General features: G+C 40.2%; 1 protein-coding gene across 1 annotated transcript in view; it reads left to right on the forward strand.

Moving 5' to 3' along the window:
• LOC146000354 (uncharacterized) overlaps positions 1–18,630 on the forward strand; it is a 139,657-nt gene extending 121,027 nt beyond the window's left edge. Inside the window, exon 2 of the mRNA XM_083137903.1 lies at positions 16,064–18,630. Within this exon, the coding sequence (XP_082994029.1) occupies positions 16,064–16,989 (926 nt within the window). The 3' untranslated portion in view covers positions 16,990–18,630. The remainder of the gene's footprint in view (positions 1–16,063) is intronic.
• Positions 18,631–23,699: the final 5,069 nt, after the last annotated feature.

The following is a 23,699-nucleotide window of genomic DNA, read 5'->3' on the forward strand; positions in this document are numbered from 1 at the left end:
TTCGCGACTGTACACAGCTTCAACCTATACCCAGCGGCGGAGCCGGGTGAATATGGGCTCATAAGAGCGAGACTGGTGAAGTGGAGGGTGGGGGTGAAATAATAGGCACATGAAATAAGATTTGTGTACAAACCCCTTACATAAGGCGTGGCTTTGCATGCAGAGGTTTTGGAAAGGTTTCGCAGGAAGCCTGGCAACCCTGGCAGTAAGTGCTACGGCAGATAAGACCTCTAGGGGTAAACTTAGGAGACGGGGAGGGGAAATTGGTACTGTTCAACCTCCCGCCCCGCTTTTTTTCGAGAGCCGAGCGCAGATGGTGTGGTCTTGCTACAGCGATCACTATAATTGGCTGTTAATCTTTAATGGCGGGATGGATGCATCGCGGACATAATCCTACACGGATGCGGTTCGCGGTTTTCAACTGTTCTAAAGCTTTTCGGCGTGAAACGTACCTACTTTCCCTTGCACCTGGAGATCCTAGCCGCTTTACGCCTTCCCTACTATTATACGTGCGGTGGAAAAAAACCGACAGTAGGAAGGGGGAGGTTTGTAACGTTACGCGATTAAAATTCGACGATAAAATCTGAACGCAATGCGATTTGCATTTTTTTTTCCAAATGTTGCTTTTAAAGCATGTTTATAGCCGCTGTAGATATAAAACGACTGGTTAAATAATGCTAAATAGCTTGACGTCGTGGGTAATAGTCTCTGAGAATAAATTATTCAGAAGTGGATTTTAATTCAAATCTGGTTTATCCCATAAAAGTCCCCTCATTGATTTCATTTGGATTCCTTTCTTGAAATGTGAAGCAGTTTTGTATGTAGCAAGAGTAGCTGTAAAAATTGTGAAATTATTAGGTTTCTTTGGATGAGTCTTACCATTTTATACCCAAAGAACAATCCTTTTGGGAAGGTAGAAAAGGGTCCATAATTCTCGTTATGTGTGGAGCGTACTTCAGACAGGATGGGAGGCACAGAGTAGTATTCAAGAAAACACCATGAACGGTAACAATATGTTTTGCAACTAATATTAGTACATGAAAAAGTCTTTCTTGTCGCTCGATAAGTATTAATCCATGTAATCATAATATTTGTTTCTTTCTTCGCTAGATGGCACAGGTAACGTGTTTTCAAGCTAAACATTGTTGAAAGTCACAAGATGGCGCAAAAGTAGAGATGTAATTAAAAGACGTACTGCAAATTTTTAGTTTTTTAAAAAAATATATTTTGTGCCAAATTTACAATAGCTTTTTATTTCTTGAATCCTGAATGTTTGGTATGTGTTAATGTACATTCGTTGTTTTCATTTTTAATAAACGTCAACCGCACAATGAAAGATTGAATCTCGGGGAAAACGCTAGTTGCCATGAAGTACAGAATGCACGGGAATCATTATTTGGAAATTCCGAATTTATAGTTAGCATGTGTCACCGTCAGGTATCGAACCCGGGACCCCTTGATTACAAGGCGACAACGTTACCACTACGCCATCCGGAAGACCCTTAGGCTCTTGGATATTCTAGCAGTGAATCACAATGTGGATTTTCCGAGGTTTATGAATTTACGTTGCTGTTTTGCTATTTTTGGCTAATCGCGAAGGTCAGGACGAAGGGGGACAAAGAACACACATACCCAGACTTGGATTCAAACCCGAGATTCTTGCCGTCGTAGCGCGCAGTGTGTTAACCACTCCGCCACGGGGTCGGCTCTACCAAAGTAGATTTCATCTCTCTGGTAAAGTATAACAATACACACCAATAACATTTAGAATCGTAGCTTTTTCCCCGCTTCCTACTTTTCCTCTACACCCCCTCCCCCCCCCCCACACACATATACACTTCCTTTCTCTCCTTTTGAAACACCTCCAAGTATGGCGAAACTATTCTTAAAAAAGAGTCCATGGTATTAACTCAGATTTAACATTATTGCAAGGCATTGTCTTCTGATCACAATGCGAAGAGTGTTGGCTTTTGTGTGGATCACAATACCTCTACAACCCCCCTCCCCTTCCTCCGCGTCTCCCTTACACTTTGCTTTGTTATACTCAGCGGGTGATGTAAAGAGACTTCAAGGTTGCTGTTGAAATAAAAGAGAACTTGACAACAACTGCAGTCAGGAGTTGCGCGTCGGAAACTACGTAGTTCCTCCAGGTCCACCTGCATTCATTCCTTTCCGCAATACAATTTCTTCAGCAATAAGTTCTCTATACCCAAGGAATGAAATATAGATGGATTCACAGCCGCTGTAGCTTCCGGTGTGAACTCTCCCCTTTCACCTAGGCTCTTGCGTCACTGTTGTAAGATGACGTGATTGGTTACTTACTGCGTTTCAAATCCTACGCATCACAGCAGGCGCTCGAAACAGCCAATCAGACGAGCTGGTTCTTGAAATCTTCCCGCGCTCTTATGCTATTGGAGGCCGGGAATAACGCCGGCCGTACCTTTAATTCTAAAATTTCTTCACTTATTGATTCATTACTAGAGCCTAAGGGTCTTCCCGGTGGGGGACAAATGGCACAGTGGTTCCGATCCCACTTTAAACTGTAAACCCAGTCCCGATTAGCCTTTCTGTGCATAAAGTGGACTTAAAAGAACAATTCAATCAATCAGTTACTAGAGCGTATTTTTAAATGGAATTAGATATTTTATTCCAGCATATTTAATGGCTTTCAAAACTGAAATGTCTGAAATATACTACTAAGACTCTCATATTAGTTTTAATTTATTAAACAGGCCTCCGCGATGGCGCAGAGGAAGCGTCGTCGCCTTGTAATCATGGGGTCCCGGGTTCGATACCCGGTGGAGGCACAAAGTGGTTCGGTTCCCACTTTAAACTGTAGGTCTAGTCCCGATTAGTCTTGCTGTGCATAAAGTGGACTTAAAACACCAACTCCATTAATTTATTAAATATATTTATATATTTTAAACGATTCTACACATTTTCTACGTAGATTTTTGTATTTCCATTTTGTTATTGAGCTTTTGTTCAAAGTTTTGTCTAATCCCGATACTGGGGATGAGTTGATGAAATTTATGAAGGGACATTCACAAGGACACTCATGCGCAGGCCGCGATTCAAACCCGGGAACTTCGATGGCGAAATCGAAGGTCGCTGGCCCACCAAGCCATGGGTTTTAACATAAAATTTCAGGTTTTTGCATGTTTCTAAGTGTATTTTTTATGTACAGAGTGGCCTAAAAAAGGTAACCGAACACTCAATACAACTGTTCTACATTTCGGTTACCTTTTTTTGGGCCACCCTGTATTTATATCGTAATTCGTAATTCGTGTCAGATATATAGCTACTTATGACTTATGAGTGTCATGGTATAAACATATTCCAAAATTCAGAAATGAGGTAACAGTACTTTACCCACAATTCGAATCTAGAACCCCTTCCAGTTAGGCAACCACTTAATAACAATGTTGCCAAACACCTTTCTCTTCTGTTTTGCACAAATATGACAAATGAAACGCTATGGGTTTGTTTTAAAAATGTGATTGTATAGTATAAATATATTAATTGCAATTCCCTTGTGGTGCTTCGATCTTTGTTATTTAATTTTTAAAAATGTAGCCTACTTTTTGAGCGAGGATACATAATAAATAAATTTAATATTTGCAGCTCCACTGTACATATTTTACCGTATTTTGCTACATATTTGATAAGTTAATGGTCATAAACTCATTCTATATACTCGAAAAAAATGCACTCATTCCTTCAATTATTGATTCACCACACACGAAAATTACACTAATTTCTTCAAGAATGGATTCACTATACTCAGGAACGCCTATTTTGTAAATAAGGAATGAATTCATCACGCTTCAACATAAAATTAGTTTAATTCTATATTAAATTTCATACATAATTCAATTAGCGACACTAGATGTCACATGTAATACGTTTTCAAGCTAAACATTCTAGTTTCCAATTACGGGTTACTTTGGGTACTTACAGTCTGGTTTTGTTAGGGATGGTTTCGGTACGAGATAAAAACGAGACTTTGTTCTTTCTCTGTTGTAAATGACTTTTTCGTTCTGGTATTTCGCGTCTTCTCGTTGTCATTCTTAGTTTTGGTGAATTCAAAAGAAGTTTGCACCACTGCTTCCCTGCACAATTTTCATTCTTCTGTTCATGTTATGTCTCCTGCCTGTTTAAAATGCGTCTTGTTCTGTCTTGGTGCCATCCTTAGTTTAGGTGAATTCTGAAGGAGTTTGCACCACTGCCTCGCTGCACAATTTCCATGCTTCCTTTCCTCTTTTTTTTTTATGTCGGCTGCCCTATCTTTTTCCAACACGAATGCACCCTTCCCCTTTCAGCTGGCGAAAGAGGAAGAACTTCCTGAATTGGTCCTGCATTCTGTTAGATAACAGCTCCCCCTATCCATAACAAACGTGTGCGGGGGTGCCGGCAACATAGCCAACTTCTGTGTTTCGGGGGGAGCCAAATTTATGTACACAACGCATGCGGGAGTTTGGCCGTAATAAAATGCGTCGAAGAGTCGGTGCTTTCAGCACAGACAGTATTACATGGCTCTATTTTATACCATACCCGTTTGGTATGGGGCGGGACTGGAGGCTAAGGAACTTGGAGAGTTTCCTATTGCAGTATGCGAGTAGGATTTCATACCCAGGGATATTTTTCATAACGCTACCAATAGTATTCACACACACACACAGGAATAATTTTATTTATTATGTTATTAAATATTTTAAATTTAATGTCAATAAATTAGAAAATACTTGAGATTGTTCTTATTAAGTATTGGTTTTCATTTCTGTAATTTTTCTGTATTGGTAATATGCAATGACATTTTCATACTTATGTATGTGTCTAAAATTCTGTTTTTTACTTGTATTGTATCTGAACACACACACAGATCGACATTATCCTTAGTAAAATATATTTTGGTTACCTATATGTGTTGCTGTAACGCTGTAATTTTTTGTGCGAGGGGGTCTTTCGCGACAATATCGTTGATTGGAGGGTGGGAACACCGTTTAGTGGTTTATCTATGGAGATACCACCGGACCCCTGCACTGGACACTGGGAGTCGCGAACTATACAGCAATTTTTTTCGAACATAGAGAATAATCAAATAATTTCAAGTGCTTCCCTTATGAGATCAAATTTTTAATTGGTGTGGTTCCGACATTAAACTTTATGTAGGTTATGTTAGCCTTCTTTCACAACAAGTCGCTGGTTTGTTCCATTCTTGTATTTGGGCCAATCACGACAACGAGAATGAATTGTAGTTAGACGCAAGTGATGAAGGGACACTCATAAACCTGGACAACTCGCATGACACAAACCACATTGACGATTATCCTGTAGATAGATAACCCACGTCACACTACAGTACAGCGGGTTGCGCACCACCTAAGGATGTAACTTAATAGATACGAAACAGCGAGTTATCATTACTAACTAAAAAAAAAAAAATTCTTCGCCGACTGCACATGTACGGTTTTAGACATAACTCTTTTGCGATGCACTTGCGCCGTCTGTTTCACCACAGAAGCAAGCAACAAAGCTCTTGCGCGCCAGCAGCAAGAAACCATGTATAAGCCATTGACCCTGTCAACATGGGTGCAGCATCGGGCTTGCATAAATAGGTGTGTTAAGGAGCCAGGCCCGGATTTAAGATGGGGATTTTATAAGTGAAAGCCTGTCACTTCTGACTTTATGTGATAACTTTACCAATTTCAAATATCATCTTCAGATTAGGTAATTCGATCTTAATTGCGTACTTCATGTAATGTACTAAATAATCACAAAGCCATTCACTTCTGACCATATTTTATTTGGTTTTTGACCTAATTTTTCATCCTGCTTTCCTCTTTCTAAAGCAAAACTACAGGCTTCTACTTTTGAAGCGAATATCAACTTTTACTGATCTCAAGTTAACAGTGCCATCTAACGTACGAAAATATAAGTTGCATTTTCAAACGAAAAACACACAAGGTGCCATTAATGCACTGCAATAACTCGAAAACAAATGCAACAAAAGGGCGGGAAGACATGAATGCTGTCAAAGGAAGCGGAAGTTGTAACGCAGACACAGGTAGATTAATGTTGGAAGAAGAAAATGGACGCCATGTTTGCAGAGCACAAACGTTCTTCAGTTGTTTGTCGAGATAAGTGCGTTCTCTTTGTTCCTTTCGGAATGCCTAACGAGGCATTTCGTGCACTGGTTCGAAATGGACCAAGCACTTTTAAGCGACAGTATGAACTTCTAGCACACGCGTGTTTCATTACGGTGTTATCTCCTTATTGGTTAATTTCCTGCAACAAAACCAGTGAAACGGTGGGCGTAGATAGCAAAGTCGAGCAGTATGTGGCTGTTCTCTCCTTGTTCTGTTGCGTTGATGGACTGAGACAGTTGCTGTTAGAGTGCCACACACGTAAATTTGCCGTTGCGTAGAAACGAATTTTCGTTTCGTCTCCCTCTCTCTTAGCATCATGTGTTCTACCCTGCTCGAAAACCTTCGCTATTGTTGCCACATTGTCATTCCATTCCTGGACACACTCGCGCAAACATCATTGAAAACAATTGAATAGCGCTCCAGCTCGCGGTTCCCACCGTTCGGTAGGGACGCTAATGTGGCAATATAGCACGGCGTAGTGCTTGCTTCTTTTATGTAGTGCATGTTCATTGGCTAGCTAGTAACTAGTGTTGCCAACTGTAATAATGAAGCACTATTTCTGTCACGGAAGGGGAAAAGGCAGGTAAAGTGGCGGTGAGTTTTGTTGGATTGGAAGCACCATATTTTTATTTTATACTAAGTATTTGACCGGTTTGACGTTGTGTGCGTGTATTGCGTGTGTGTATGTAAAAGTGTGTGTTTGCTAATGAACGTTAAATTCCATAATGCCTCCAGTTCTGTCGAAGTTGAAATCAAAAACCTTGCATAGCCAAGCTCGGGAAATTCTAAGCAACGTGCACGAGTTCATGAAGGAGGAAGCCAGTCATGGTGTTAGCATCCCAATAAAGCATTTTGGCAAGAGAGCAGCGAACAGCAGCAACAAATTGTTCATATTTCATAATTTTGGAATTATTCAAAATAAATAAATTATGTGGCTCCAACATCATTTCAACTCTGGCTCCGGCACGTGTTCTTGTAGAAATTGCATAGAGGAGGCTGTCATTTTTGCTGCTTAATGCGATACATATTGTTTTCTGTGTTAAAATTGCCATGCTTTGATGGGTGACCAAGTTCATAGCAGGGCCGGCGGAAGGGGAGGGCGAACTGAGCGGCAAAATTTGAAGAGAAGAAAAAAATAAGCCTATTGAAAACTGTGATCGAGCGAGATATTCTTTTGCGCTGAATAGTATTGAAATAGCATAAGAAGTCTCATTATTTATTTTATATTTTGATGTTTTAGTTAGGAATATATTGATTTGATTTTCAATTTTCCGTTGCTGCGTAATGACCGGGGGGGGGGGGTCGAAATAGAGCGGCATCTGCCGCCACCTCCCAGGGAGGCAAAAGCAAAATGACTAGCGCCGGCCCTGGTTCATAACAAAAGAAAAAGCCGCGCAGCTTATCGTCTAGTGGCAGTATATGTACTTGTTATTGTTGTCGAAGCCGGCATCCTTTGTAAATGTACAACAAAGGCAACCGACTGTCGCAGATCTGAGAGGAAATAATAATACTGTTTGAGGAGGAGTGTTATGGTGCAATTGTAGCGGTTTAACACGTTGGCATGTTATTATCTGCCGTTGCAGTTCCATACCAGTGTATACGGGTTTTGGGAGTGAAAAGTTAGAACGCCACCAGTGCATTAATGCAATGAAAAATAATATATACGTATATATTTTTTTTTTTGTTTGTTTGAAATCACTCAAATAAGGAATCGTATGAAGAAGTCTTCTTTGCAGCATTTTTGGTAATTTTACTTATGTGTTAGTTCATATTTTGCGAATTTTTAGTTCATATGTATGTAGCTACATACAAAGCCACTTGTTAGTACATATTAATCCTAGTCCTGGTATAATGCATGACGTTTAAAACTCAACGTTAGATAGATAGACCTGAATTCTCTAATTTTATTGTTGTACGTAACAGCTGTGCATCGGAGCACTGCAGCGATTTTTCTATCTGCTCCATTAGCAACACTGCTTCTTTAGTTGTTTCGCGCATGGCACGGCAGAATTAACTGTGCTGGACTCTATCATCGAGTGCTTTCTCTATCTACTTCCCGTCCTTTCACCCTCCCTTCTCCCCCCTCTCCTCTTTCTGTGGGGATGGTGCTGTAAAAGCGAAACGATACATATTCTCCAAAAGTGTTCGCTTGTTTGAGAGTCTTCTAAAGACGGTAGGATATGAAACTTACTAAATAAGAATGTAACGTTATACTAAACTTACCAAATAAGAATGTAACGATATACTAAACTTACTAAATAAGAATGTAACTCTGTACGAAACTTACTAAATTAGAATGTAACGTTATACTAAACTTACCAAATAAGAATGTAACGATATACTAAACTTACTAAATAAGAATGTAACTCAGTACGAAACTTACTAAATTAGAATGTAACGTTATACTAAACTTACCAAATAAGAATGTAACGATATACTAAACTTACTAAATAAGAATGTAACTCTGTACGAAACTTACTAAATTAGAATGTAACGATATACTAAACTTACCAAATAAGAATGTAACGATATACGAAACTTACTAAATAAGAATGTAACTCTGTACGAAACTTACTAAATTAGAATGTAACGATATACTGAACTTACCAAATAAGAATGTAACGATATACTAAACTTATTTAATAAGAATGTAACTCTGTACGAAACTTACTAAATTAGAATGTAACGTTATACTAAACTTACCAAATAAGAATGTAACTATATACTAAACGTACTAAATAAGAATGTAAGGATATACGAAACACACTAAAAATAATATAGTAATGGCTTACGCTAAGTCCGAGATCTACACGTGGTCCTAGGTTAGGTTTGGATTATGTGGGGAGTCCCCCCCCCCCCGAGAGCAGAGTTTGAGTTTCTGCACAGACAGGCTAAGCGGAACTGGACCTACAGTTTTAAGTGGAATCCGTACCACTATTTACCTCCACCGGGTATCGAACTTGGGAACTCCATTATTGCAAGGCGACGACATTACCACTACTCCGTCGGTGTGTCCCCCCCCCCCTGCCCCGATAGTTGAAATTGCCAAGTGAATAAAGCGTAAAGGAAAATACGAAAATGGGAAGCAAAATTTAAGTCCCAATTCGTGCTTATATATAGACAATGGGATTGGTCGTGCAGTTTAAGTGGGGTCAGAACGACTGTGCAATGTGCCTCCACCGGGAATCGAACCCAGGACCCATTGATTTCAAAGCAACAGCGTCACTACTGCACCGTCGGGGAAGCTCTGAGTGAAATTAACGGCGTGGCTAAGCTGGTAGAGATGGAAGATTAGCAGATGTCGAAAATAGCCAGAAAACCTATTCTGCCGCTGTTGATTAAAATTCTACCCCATCTTCCTAGAATGCCCACTCGGGTCAGTACCTCCCGGGGCGCCCCCTGACGGTGGGTCCGCAAAGTATGTTAATTTACGATCATATCCTATTAGATACCATCCCTTGCCACAGCAGCAACCGACCCTCAATTAGAAAAGAAGAGAAAAGAGGGGCGGTGCCACCCCCTTCCCCCCAGGAGAAGGGCGTCAAGAGCGCTTTTTGGTCTTTGGGAGTGGTGGGGCGTCAGACAAGGAGGAATTACGGGGCCTTTGTTCAGTTCGTGCTGTTTCTCGCCTGCATTCAAATCCCGGGACCACCACCACCCGTCATTGTGTACAATTTGGAGTATTCTTCCGTTGAACACTGCAGGCCCTATTGTGGGACGTTGGACGTGACGGAATATGAAATGGCATGCTCGTCTTGCTGTGTGTGTAGCAAGGGCCTTTGCCAAGACCAGTGTGCAGTGTTGCCAACCGTGTGTATAAATAACCATGCCCGGTGTTTTTTGTCGTATTTTACGAGCGGTCTCTTTTCTGGTGTTTTAGACTGGAACTAGTATATGCTGTCCACGAACCATCGAAAAGCATAGGAACTCTACATGAACGACCTTTTGAGGAAAATTCGAAGACAAAAAAGTTTAATTAATACGTTTTTTAAACACAAGGACCAGTAAAGTGCCACACCTACTTCCCCCCCCCCCTACCAATTGCTGTTTTGGTAATAAGTTTTATTTGCTTCCCCTTTTCCCTATTCTAACGTGGGAAGAGTTGGTGATTTCCACGTTTTCAAGAATTTGTTGACTCGTTGTCAGTATCGAACGATTTCCTGAAAAAATCACCACAAGTCAAAAGTTGTCAATGAATCACAGCCATCCGACACAGACCGGATAGAAAAATCAGATGGGGCCGAAACTATTAAGAACTTTTTGTTCATCAAGCTATCCTGAAGTCAGAAATTTTCAGGGGAGGTGTCTGGTAACTTCTTTGGAAGCATCGGATATTATGAGTGTAGCAATCCCATTCCTAGTGTTAATACAAATCCTAGGGTTAATTTCCACCTAACAGATGGCAACGCTGACGCCAAGTTGCTTGCGGACCTCCCTCTTGTCAAGACTGCTAATGAAATTCCCGGGTGTAGCCGAGATTTTTCGGCGCCCCCATTTCCCCCCCTCTTTTTTCTTTCTTCATCGCGAGGCCTATGTAAGTACTTCCACCTTGTGTCTAATGGCTTTTCTCAATAAGAGGACTTTTGAATGAGCTCCCTCCCCACCCCTTCTTCCTCTTCACGAGTGTTCCGTGCCTCACACCCGTGACGTCATTCAAGGTTTTTGGCGTGCCTGTTGTATTGTGAAGGCAGCGCCGAGAAAAACAGCCTCTGATTTTTTTTTCTATTTCGTTCCGCGGATCTGAATGAACAGTGCTAAGGTTGAACCCGAAGTATGTAGTTTACTAGAAAACGGTCCTTCTACATGGGCGTCTTATGTGCTACGACTTATTTAAACTAACATTTTACATTGAAAGAGGTACATAAATTGAGAGTATTTGAAAATAAGATCCTTAGGGAAATGTTTGGGCCTAAAAGGGATGAGGAGACAGGTGAGTGGAGAAGGTTGCATAATTTAGAAGTACATAATTTGTATTCATGTCCAGATATTATTAGAATCATTAAATCAAGAAGACTTAGGTGGCACGAATGGGAGAGGAAAGAAGAGTTTACAGGATTCTTGTTGGGAAACCTGATGGTAAGAGACCAGTAGGAAGACCAAGACGAAGATGGAGGGATAATGTTGAGATGGACCTAAAGGAAATCAGTATGGATGGAAAAGAGTATATAGATCTTGCTCAGGATAAGGACGGATGGAAGGCCTGTGTTCCTGCAGCCATGAACCTTCGGGTTCAAGAAGGCTAGAGAGTTAGTTAGTTCAAACTGAGACATTATGTTAAATAGGTTTCCTTCATAAATATGTGTTTCAATTAAGGCTGAAGCGATATCGATCCGATTGATATCAGAAAGTATCGGTTGAATTTTACTTACCGATACCAGCCGATACTTTTCAGTATCGTTCGCGGCAGTGGCGTATACCGATTCCAAGATCTGGGCTATGTCACGCGGCTATGAATAGAAATAAATTTACCAACTCATAAGAAATCAGGTTGCCAACTCATAAGAAATCAGGTTGCCAACTCATAGGAAATCAGGTTGCCAACTCATAAAAAATCAGGTTGCCAACTCATAAGAAATCAGGTTGCCAACTCATAAGAAATCAGGTTGCCAACTCATAAGAAATCAGGTTGCCAACTCATAGGAAATCAGGTTGCCAACTCATAAGAAATCAGGTTGCCAACTCATAGGAAATCAGGTTGCCAACTCATATGAAATCAGGTTGCCAACTCATAAGAAATCAGGTTGCAAACTCCAGAATCAGCAACATCATCTCACTGATATGAATAATATTATTTACAATTTGTGATCGATTTTCCTCCTGTATTTTATTCTCTAGACTTCAGGCTTCGCAGATAGCCTAGAATATACGCTCCTGGTTCGCGGGTACCGCAGACCTGCAGCGCGACACTTTAGCGGAATCTAATTATCCTGGAAGTTATGAAAAACTCGAAGTTTTCATTTGTTTTGCGCAGATATTATGTGGGGAGAAAAACTGGTATATCTGATGTAATATTGTAAAGCAAAACTTTGGTAAGTTGATACTTACAATTCGAATGGAATATTCACTAATATTGATCAATATTTAATATCTTTTAATTGCTACAATTTTCAAGTATCGGTTTTTATCAATGTCTTCATGTTTTTCTTAATATTTAGTAACCTTTTGAGACCTTTATATGCATATTAGTGCGTGAAGATGGCGCAGTGGTGCTTTGTAATCAAGGAGTCGGGGGTTAATTTATCCCGGTCATAGCATCTACTTTGAATTACATGCTTTATCACTCTACATTCTTAGGAACAAGATTACTGCATTTCAGCTACCAATAACATTTCTCAGAAGCAACGTGCATTTTTTACATTGACTTCGTTCTTACAACAGATGGAGAATAGTTAAGAACATATGGAAGTATCTTGAGTCCCAGCCGGACCCTGTGGCTGAGTGGTTAGCACATCGCGCTGCGACGCCAGGGTTCTCGGGTTCGAATCCCGCTCGGGCATGGTTGTTTGTGATTGTCCATTCATCAATTTCATCACTCATCCCCATCTTTGCAAATTAGCCAAGAGGCACAAAACGCGAAGTAAAATAAGATATCAATCAATCAAACCATAATAATTGGTCTGTGTGTCGGAAGTGCGCTACGAAGTCTGAGGTTCCAGATTCGAACTTTGGACAGGTAGCAGTCATATTTCACGAGCTCATTGTTCAACCTCAACGCTGCTGAACGTCAGATTACAGAAATGGACAGTAAACAAAGCTGGTTGAGTTCGAGGAATACACACAACAACTCCCCCTTTCAAAAATCCTGGGCACGCCACTGCACATGTTTACTACTGCTGACGCCCCCGCTTCAAATTGGGACCTTCCTTGCATTTTTCACCTTGTTAGGGAGAAATTCATCCGAAACAAGAGGAGAAAGTCGCAGTAAGTTTTTGAAGTTTTCCCCTCGTCCTCCCCCCCCCCCCCTCCTACTCGGCTTCCCTTTCATCCTACGGGAATCACAAAGAGCTTTCTGGAGCTCGGGTCTCATACATAAAAGAAGCGGATCTCTGGCAAGTACGCACAGAAGGAAAGGGGGGGCCGGGGGGATAAGGCTGCTCGGAGCCGACCTACCTACATGCGCTCCCCCTCTCCTCTTTCAAAAGGGGAATTATATTCTTGAATCTGTGCTGAATTAGACCCTTCCGACGCTTGAATTGGAATGAAGGGGTGGAATTAAGATGGGAAGAAGTAGGTGGTGGTCTTAACCGTTCCTGGCTGGGAGTCAAGGTTGCCAACTGCAGTGTAATTACGCCAGAACCCAGTCTAACATCTAGATTGTTTTGAAAAAAAGAAAGTGTGAATTTTCACGTGTTCACGCATGATTCCCCAAATTAGGGCAACATATTATTCCAGTATTTGGTTTGCGCATACTTTATGCTCAGATAGGCTAATCGGGACTGAAAAGTTGAAAGTAGGATCCGGATCACGTGGGATCAAACCTGGAACCACTGGATTACAATGCGGCAGTGTTACCACTAACAAGAATAAAATTACAAATGTGACTATTTCATGCTTGATGTTTACTTCTTTAAGCCCACTTCATACCCAGTTTAATAAAATGGGATGTACTTTCAGCAAAGATCGAACTCGGGACCATTTTAGTACAAGACAATCTCTTGATGTGTCTGTGAATGTCTTAACAATAAGTAATCAAAAGTCGCTAAACGGATGGAGGGACCTTATAAAACTTGCGTCATGATTATATCGTAGCGACTCTTCAAAACAAATAAACATGTTTTGATTGTAATAATAATGTCCACCATATTTGTAATCAGGCTGCAGATATGTCAAATTTGGTAAAATTTAATATTGTGTTTGCACACAAGAACACCGTGTACTTTGCTTATTCTGTGGCTTGACAGTGAATAAAAAAAGTAGTTACCTGACTGTATCAGGCTGTTCTAAAGCGCCAGTGCCACCTAGCGGTTAAAAATGTAAATGCACTTTATCAGGATTCTTTGTAGGGTAAATTTTGTTGGCACTTCCTGATTGCGAATGTCTATTTTTAATGCTCGTTTTATTGCAGGATTATATCCTAGAAATAGTCCCTTTTGTTCTTGGCGAGTTGGCAACATTGTCAAAACTAGGCTCCAATAGAAGAGAGCAAGAAGGATGTAAATTTCTTCGTCCCCATCCTCCGGGTAGTAGAATATTTTTAATCGTGGTTCAAGGGAATATGAACTAAGGAGGAACAAAAAGGGTCTCCATGAAGAAGCCTGGAGCCCTTTGCTGTAGCCCCCCCCCCCCTTCCCACTTTACCCTCTCGCTGTGTGTACTTTGCTCCAACGGTCGCAGTTTTTAATGGCGGCGCTGGCATCTGTCCACTTGGTCGGAGCAAAAAGGAGTCAGAAAGCATATGGCGGACGTCTCGTGTGGGAAAATAGGCCCTCTGAGACCTGTAGAGAAAGAAAGGAAACGTGTTTGCAACATCTTCCCGAACAGGACCTGGATGAACTGGTGCGAAACTTAGAGAAGAAACGCCTTGTAAACTAACTTTGGTCCTGGTTTTGGCCTTTTTGGATCTTCATGCTGTGGTAATGCGATCCGTCACAAGCCAGCAGAAGAATCGATTGTGGACCCGGGTTTGGTTTCTGATACCAGAAAAACTGGTTGTTTTAAACATTTGATAGAAAACTCTTACTGTCGACTGAACCAGATGGTCCTATCTTGCGCTGCAACTCTGTAAGGTTTTTTAACTTATTTAGAACCGAAATCGTGATTGATAAGATTGCTCTGCCTGTCTAGCATTTTAGAACAGTGAACTATCTGTATGTTCAATCACTGTTGTACTGTTGGAGTAAAGTATTCTTCGATCGAAATCTATGAAACTGAACGGAATATGAACGCAAATTACGTTTCTCAAAGACAATATTAGAATTTCATTGGTTTTTATAATTATTTTTACAAATATGTGATAACGTACGCCGAATTTACCGTAAAAACCTTTATTTTTGAAAGAAAAAACGATAATCACCTGTGTCAGAACGCATATGTAATAATTCTCATGCACGAAAGTACCCGACGGATCCTCCTATATATATTTGACCTTTGTTGAAATCGTTGATGTATCTTGTATGTCCGTGTGAGCATACAAGAAATAAGGCATTCATTATATTGTTCAGGGTTTATACCTCTGCACAGAAATACTCCGGTTTAATTGTAAGCGCTTGGTATGGCTTGATAATTGCGAACGTGATCTGGATATACTCTTATCAAGCCTAAATAAAATATGTCAGTGTTTGTTTACCTTCGCCACCAAAGGCTATTTATATAAAATGTCAATCCAAAACTTTAGTTTCGCAATTCTGAAACCAAAGTCAACCACTGTTATTGATGTCCAATTCCAATAAATTTGAAATCAACTTTGCTATGTTCTTATTATTTTTAGGCTTGTGATACAGATGCTTCACTAAATTTCCAACTGTCTCTGAAACGACATAGAGCATCATGCAATTCTAACCGCAAGGTGGTGCAGAACGTAGGAAAGAAACACCTTCCTTGTCTTCTTCACTTTGTTGGTTCTTCATGGTGTGTGCGATAGGCCACAAGTCAGCAAAAATAATGGACGAATTGACATTTTGGCTTCGTTCTGCTTGTTTCAAGCATTTTTGGGAAAACACTTTCTGTCTGCTGAACCTCATTGCCATTTTCTGAATTTCAAATTTTAGCATGGCCCTGTAGCGAGCCTGTATTGACTTTGCTTGTGGTGTGGCCTATGCAATTTCAGTCTATTATTATGCAATCTGTTGTCACTGAAATGTAATTATATGTATTGTATCTTTTTTCCTGTGTATTTAGTTGTGTTAGTTTATGTATACTGTGCATATGATCTTTGCAGAAATTATAATGTATGTTCTTTTCTTGTATCTTTACAGATTTGTTTGCTGCGACTTGTGATACGACTGCAACTACGGCTGTGAATATGCAAACAGATAGTCACCACACTCAACTATGTCAGCAACCAGGGGCGAGGTGCTTGTGCGTACCGTCGAACCAACTCCAAAAGTCAACCCAACAGCAACAACAGCAGCAGCAGCTACAGAAAAGTCAACAACTTCCAAAGCCTCCCCAGCAGCGTCAGCAGCAACAGCAGCAGCCGCTGATCCAGCAGCACTACAATCACCTACAGCAGCAGCAGCCCGCGGTAGCGGTGGCTGCTGTTGCGCCAGCTTGCAAGTCGTGCAAAGGTTGCGAGCAGGAGATACTTCAGAGCCAATCCCAGCAGCGCCTGATGCAACCGTGGACCGGCATGACGGCGCCGTCGCAGTTCCACCATCCGTCTGTCTTAAACCGGCATCGGGCGAGCGTCATGAGGTCTGCGGAACCGGGCCCCGAGCACGCGGCATCTTCGCTGCACGTTCAGATGCGACGTACTGTACCGTGGGCCAGGACAACGTCCGTGAAGAGGAGTAGGGTAGCCAGCGTGGCACAGCAACAACAACCGAACAGCCTGCAAGAGAACATCTGTCCTCCCGGGAACAACAACAACACCCAGCCTTGGCTCGCCAACACGGGGGCCTTGCTTCAGAACTCGACTGACGTCAACGCGTGGCCAAAGCTAGCTCAGACGGCGCCGACCTACAATAAAGACTGCAGGGGAGGATGCGTGTGCAAGCTGTGCTGTGGGAACGGCAACCTGCAGCAACAGCAACAGCATAACTACCAACCTCCGCAACAGATGACCAACATCAGCCAACAGTGGGGGGCGACGTACTACGGCCAGTGTAGAGGTGCCAGTGAAGATGGGTCAAACAAGGTTCTTTGGAATAACGAAAACATGCTACGACTCTTTCAAGTGTAGCCATCTCTTCGCGGCCAACATGCAGATATCAACAATCACGCTTATCGGTTCTGTTTATTGTTACCATTTCATTGTTTGCCTAGAGTAATACTTTACTTTCACGTTTGTTTCTGGTACCATCAACGGATAGAGTTAAGATAAGTTAAACAGCTTTCCTAAACAGTGGTGCTAGCAACATTGAAAAGTCTATCCACACTTTATTGACTGCTTTGCTTTCTTGCAACAATCAAACCATTCTCAATTTCAATTTCTTGAATTAAACTTCTGTGGAGTCTGATTACTTTCTTAACATCTCCAGCGTGTCTAGCCAGCGAGCCTACCAACAGCCTACAACGTGAGCAAGAGGGTTAACGATTGGTGCTGGCTTGAGATGACGTCAGAGGCTCGCTTGTTGATTGGAGTTTCGAGAATTTCGGCTCGCTTCCAAGCTACAAATGCAGAACAGTCCGAGACGTTATGGAACTGATCTCACTCTACTGCTTGATTTTGTAACATGTAAAACAACACACTGTGAAAGCTACAATGAAACCATAGATCTGCATGAAGTCTATGAAGCTGCTGAATCTTTAAGAAGACTGTATGTACACTTTCCCATTGTAGGCCGTACATTTCACGATGACAGTCATAATATATAGTTCCTGTGATGTTTAATAGTGCGTATGTGTGTGTGTGCGGGAGTGCGTATATATATTTTTTCTTCCTTTGTGAATATGAATGCACGCTAGATTAGCATGTATGTAACAAGCTCTCACTACGCTTGAAATCAAGTCAAATTTATATGTATACGTATGCTTGTATATAAATGTGTACATATATATATTATATATTATAAATACAATATGCACGTGTGTGTGTGTTTGTTGTTAGGCAGGGTGGATGGGAAGGGGGTGTGTTTTGGTTAACTGGTTTCTTTTGAAAGTTGTAGAAAGGGGTGAGAGTGCAAAAAGACATGGATACTTGTGTATGTGTGAGATTACGACTGAAGAAAAGATATCAATGATGTATTCTATATTGTTTCTTTAAATGAGCAGGGTATATTAATAATAGTTGATTACTTATGAACTTTTTAAAAAAATAAGGAGGGTGAATCCTTTGCCTTCTGGTAATGCCTTTGTAATGAGCTCCAATATAGTCAAATGAAAAGTGTCAAGATGATTAAATAAGGGGTCATTGTGTGCCAATAACTATACTGAGTTCCAATTTTGTGTATGTGGTTTAGAATGCATGTAGGGGAGTATATGTGAGCTGTAGAATGTATGCTACGGGATATTAACGTACCAAAGGTTTAAAAGAAATCGCCATTCCGTGACTGGATGTTTTCTCAATTCATCCTTTTTCCTTGTTGTAAATGAAGATTTAAAGAAAGGGTAACGGAATCTACCCTTTACAGCAAACGCGAGAGAAAGAGGGTAAATGAAAATATATTATAAATATATTAGTTATTTTACTGGTCACCAAAATTTCCAGACGCGGTGGCCGTTTTTTCCAGGGACTGAAGATTTTTTGGAAAAGTAAATAGGTGGAGACGATGATAACTATCTGTGTTTATTATTATTATGTTATTTTTTGAAAATGACTGTGATAATGTGTCCTAGGATGAATATTATAAATAAATAAATGATTGCCTACGCAAAATATAAATCTTTTTTGTGTCTTTCTTCTTTTATGTGCACCTTAGGTCGTTTAAGAAAATGAGTTTGTTGCAATTTGACTGTATAAATACAGGGTGCCCCATTGAAAACCCTATTGTTGCAGTTGCAAAACTAATGTGCCTGCTTGAGATGATGAAGCAACTTTCAGTGTCACCAAAGCAGCATACGTCTATATTGATTTCTCCTAATGAATATATTGATCTTCCATGCTGATTTTTTTTTAAAACTGTAGATTCAGAATCTTTGCAATAGAATCAGACTAAAATAGGAGAGTTGTACAGGGATACCCTGTAAAATAATTCAAATTTTCTACTCCAAATCTATATCTTCCTGCCAGTTAAATTGCAACTTGTACAGCATGGCCAGAAAAGAAGTATACCAATAGTTGCAGCATTGTACACAGTCTGTAAATTTCGGTATACTTCTTTTCCGGCCATACTGTATGTTGTGTTTTAGATACTTTTCGTAGTACTCCTTAACTTAGTAACACAGTTACTTCATAAGTGTCTATATATTACTTTGCAGTTAATTTATAATGGTGAATTAACGTATTTTAATTAACTCGAAGACAACCAGCCCTCTGTCCAAAAAAATAGTTCTTCAGTAAGTGTGCATGCAACAAAAAAAAAAAAGTTTCTAGGAAGAGTTCACCAAGATGGGAAGAGGAGGGACTTCAGTAGCTGTATAGTTTACTGAAATGAAGTAATATGACATAAACATACCAGGAAACGTTACTCATTATTGTGGAGAATATTTGTCTACAGTTAAGACAGTGACAGAATTTGGAGAAAATTGACACTTATATATCCACCTTGATATTTGATTAATTTTGTTTATTTTACTTCTGCCACTTTCGGCTAATCGCGAAGATGACTATGAGTGATGATGTGAAATTGATGAAGGGACACTCAAAAAGAACATCCATGCCCAGTTGGGGATTCGAACCCGGAATCCCTGGCGTCATAGCGCGCTGTGCTAACCACCCTCCACGTAGGTCGGCTCCGTTTTATTTGATACATACATCAAGACATTGATGGTGTACATATGTTAAATTTACAAGAAAATTTGAAATGGCACAATTCATTATGTCATTCGAAGCAAAACGATTGGGCGTTCTGAAAGCATATGCTGATAACAGAATCTGGGGACTTCAGAAATGGTAAAGTTCCATCGTTACCTTTGAAAAAAAGAAAAAAAAAATGTGTGAAATAACCAATTTGACAGATTTATATACCATGCAAGTCCACCTTATATCAGACTTTGATATACTTTACGATATAACAGCATGTAACTCCCGACAACTTAAAAGAAGCTGGCCTTACTTTCTGTGAAATCTTGATGACCAGTGTTGCCACCGCTTGTCCCTTCAATATTGCCAACTCTTGTAAAGACACCATCGTAGACATTTAGTCCTCTCAAGAATGTGAGGAAGATAAGGTCCTAGTTTCTCTAAATTTACACGAAACTTTACTTATGGTCCACAGCTACGCTTTTATTTCTTTGTAAACGTTTACCAGTCCTCATCAAATTATAAAACTATAATTATTGATGCAAAGACGAATAAGTGACAATTGTTTACAAAAAATACAATTGTTTAAAAGGTGTCTATGCTTTTGCTTTGTAGTGTGACATCTATACTTCTGTGAAGCAAGTGTCGAAAATTTGGAGAATGCTGTGTGAGAATGAGTTGGAGAGAAAACCTACACATTATTTATCTGTCAGGTTGGAATGTCGTTTTTTGTTATCTTTAAATGCAACGCTGAAATTTCTTAGTTGAAACCAAACAATATTGAATTTCATTGTATCTTTTCAAGTTTTGACACTTGTATACAAAAGACTGGGCAGAGGTATGCCGGCTGGGGCTACATTGGGGAAAGGCAAGGTGACCAAAGACCAAGAATCACTGACTGGTTCCAGCCAAGATCTTGTAAAATAAACTTACGTCAACAGATGGCAATGATTTGCCCGGATCAGCTGAATTATGAAAGAACTCTGATGAAAGATTTTGAGGGGAAGGAGCGATGCATATGAACAAACATAATAATTCTTCTCCAGTGACGTTCTTTTGGTACATGCCTTATCATTAATCCAGCACTTTAAACAACAATATAATTGCCTGTTATTGTTATACATTTGCATTATATACAGGGTGTTTCAAAATTATTTATCGGATTTCAAATGGTCGTGGAGTATCCAAGGTCAGAGTGTTGTGATACGTCAATCTGAGAGAAAACTCATCACAATTCATGGTATATCTTATAAGTGCTCTATCCGACCTCATATAGTTGCACGAACAACTTTGAAAGGTGATAGAGGAATACGTGGAATTGAGCACACCCAAAGTTGGTGGCCTACACAGTAGGCCTCCTCGGGTTCGACACCCGGTGGAGGAACATAGTGGTTCAGATCCCACTTTAAACTGTAGGTCCAGTCCCGATTAACCTTTCTGTGCATAAAGTGGACTTTCAACAACAACAACAACAGTAGGCCTCCTAAGTCACCGGATCGTATTTGGTTCGGGAGATACATGCTGTGTACCTGCTGCAGTTGCCGACAACTCTGGGTGAGCTGAAAGATCTCATCGTATCTGCTGTGGAGTAGGTGAGAACGGAATTGATGGGGTGAGTATGGCACGAATTGTTAACTGATATTGTTCGTGTAACTAAAGAAAGTCACTTACAAGATATGATACGAATTGTGATGAGTTTTCCTTCAGATTGACATATCTCTTACCACTCTGACTATGTGAACTCCAAATATGCGACCATTTCAATCCTGATTAATCATTTTGAAACACCCTGTATTATATTATAAACGCGTTGAATGATATACAACGTTTTTCGGTGATCCATTGTGTTCATTATTTCTTTATACTCCACTGACTATATATTTATATCTCGAACCACACGATGTGGCGGTGTTGCCCAAGAGGATTATTAATAGCACTAACAATAAATAAGTTAGTAATGACAGTAAAACTATAATGAAAATGACGAGAGAAAAGGGTGGCAATAGTATTTTGTACTTACCCGCAATGTCAGCAGATGGCAGGGCAGTACTTCACTACTGTAGTAACAATGTGAAAACACGAATTAATATAAGATATATCACACACCATCCACCTAAAAAGGAACAGTGAAAATTAATTAGAAAAAGTTCTACCATGTATTTAGGTTCATTCTTTTTGTTTCAAGAGTACAGTGTTTAAAAGTAACAACCCCAAAAATATTGGTGTAGAAATTTCCTTTTCTACACCATTGTAGCATATTGCTCAAGCATGGCCGACTCAATGATAGTATTAAAAAGTTTTAAGGCGAGGAGATACAATTAAGCACCATGTGTGCATTTATTTGAATATCGTCGGATTGGGTAATGCTACTGAAGAAAAACGGCGGGCTACAAGAGAGTATGAATTTCTCCACATGTGGCAGGTCGAAGCGTTTTTCAAAGTTGATTATTAAGCTAAGATACGACCTGTAAAAATATGACGAATAAGAATTTTCGGAATCCCATGTATTCCTTATGGGGAATCAAGTTACGGCTAATCAAATGGGAGTTTCGACTTTTCTGCTGGGCAATCACTTCTTCAAACTGCCCTCTTCCCGTTGATATAATTTTCTATGCATTTCTCCTTGCCTCCTGGCAGTGTTGGCAAACCTGGTGCGCATAAAAGAGATAAATTTCACCTTAAATGGAGTTAAAACTGACTTTCAAGGAACTAGATTTACGAAGTGCTTCCTAGAGTAATGTTAGTTGTCATAGGGGTGGGGCGCTGCAATTACCGTTAACTCTAAATTGATGACAATTTATTTTTAGTTTTCACCATCTAGATCCTGCGGCATCACCCATCTCATGGTCGTATGAAATCGAAAATAAAGGATTCCCTGATAACAATATTATGCCAATTTCACATCAACACGGCGCTATAAAAAAGTAGCTGGGGATATAAGAGGAAATGGGGCGACGCAGCCAATATAACAATGTCACGTCACGTGCAAAATGTATAATCAAGGCAAAAGGTGGTGTATGTGGGCAGGAACCAGTGATGGTATCATAGTGTGGCACGGGGCGGGCGCCCCAGTTCACAGCCAAACGAGTGCACGAAAGAGCCAGATCTGGCTCCAAGAGAGCTAAGTTTGCAACACTTACTCGGAGGGAAAAGCCGGGCGGAGACTGTACCGCATGCCCTTAATCTGTTCGAGAAAGAAGTAGTAATAAAAAAATATCAGAAATTTGCATATTTTCTTAAAACACAGGGTATAACAAATACGTGTTGTAGACATTCTAACAAATCTAATAAACTATATCCCTTTTTGGCCACTGTATTTCTTGTTTTGAGTTCACTTTATGCACACATAGGCTAATCGGGACTTAACCTACAGTTTAAAAGGGAATCCGAAACACTATGTGCCTCCGCCGAGTCTTTTAGCCACTATACAAATATAATATGGAAAACATAGTACTAGTAGATATATAGAAATTCTTCTAATGGATACTGACTCTTAATGGTTTTGTGCTTGAATTTATTGACCTCTTCTTTATATGTAGGCTACACACCAAGAAGCCATACTATATTGCACACACCTATCAGCCTCGTAATCAAGGAGTCCTCGATTCCCGGCGAGCCACATTGTACAGTAGTTCCAATATCACTTTAAACTGTAGTTTTGGTCCTGTCCAACTTATCTGAGCATAAAGAAAACTTAAAGAAAAAACTTTTTGGAAATTTTTGACTCAAAATCGAAGCATCGACTTTTATCTTTAATGTAAAACTTACCTAATAAGCGAATTAATATTGTGTCACCACAATGACAATAGCAATAAATATACTTACTATTTAAGGATTATTTATTAAAAGCCACAGACATTTTTAATTTAATACCTTATTTTTCAACAATTCCCATCCCACAAAGATACGACATTTCAATAGTGTAATGAAATTTCCTCTCCCTGGTTGGGGAAATGCATTGTAGCTCCCACCCCCTTCCCCTCAATGTGAACACGGCTACACTCACGAAATAAACTACACGACCGACACAAAGCTTTACCTGGTATCCA

This window comes from Lepisma saccharinum, chromosome 16, assembly GCF_977018435.1.
Source record: "Lepisma saccharinum chromosome 16, izLepSacc3.1, whole genome shotgun sequence".
Taxonomy (NCBI): Eukaryota; Metazoa; Arthropoda; class Insecta; order Zygentoma; family Lepismatidae; genus Lepisma; species Lepisma saccharinum.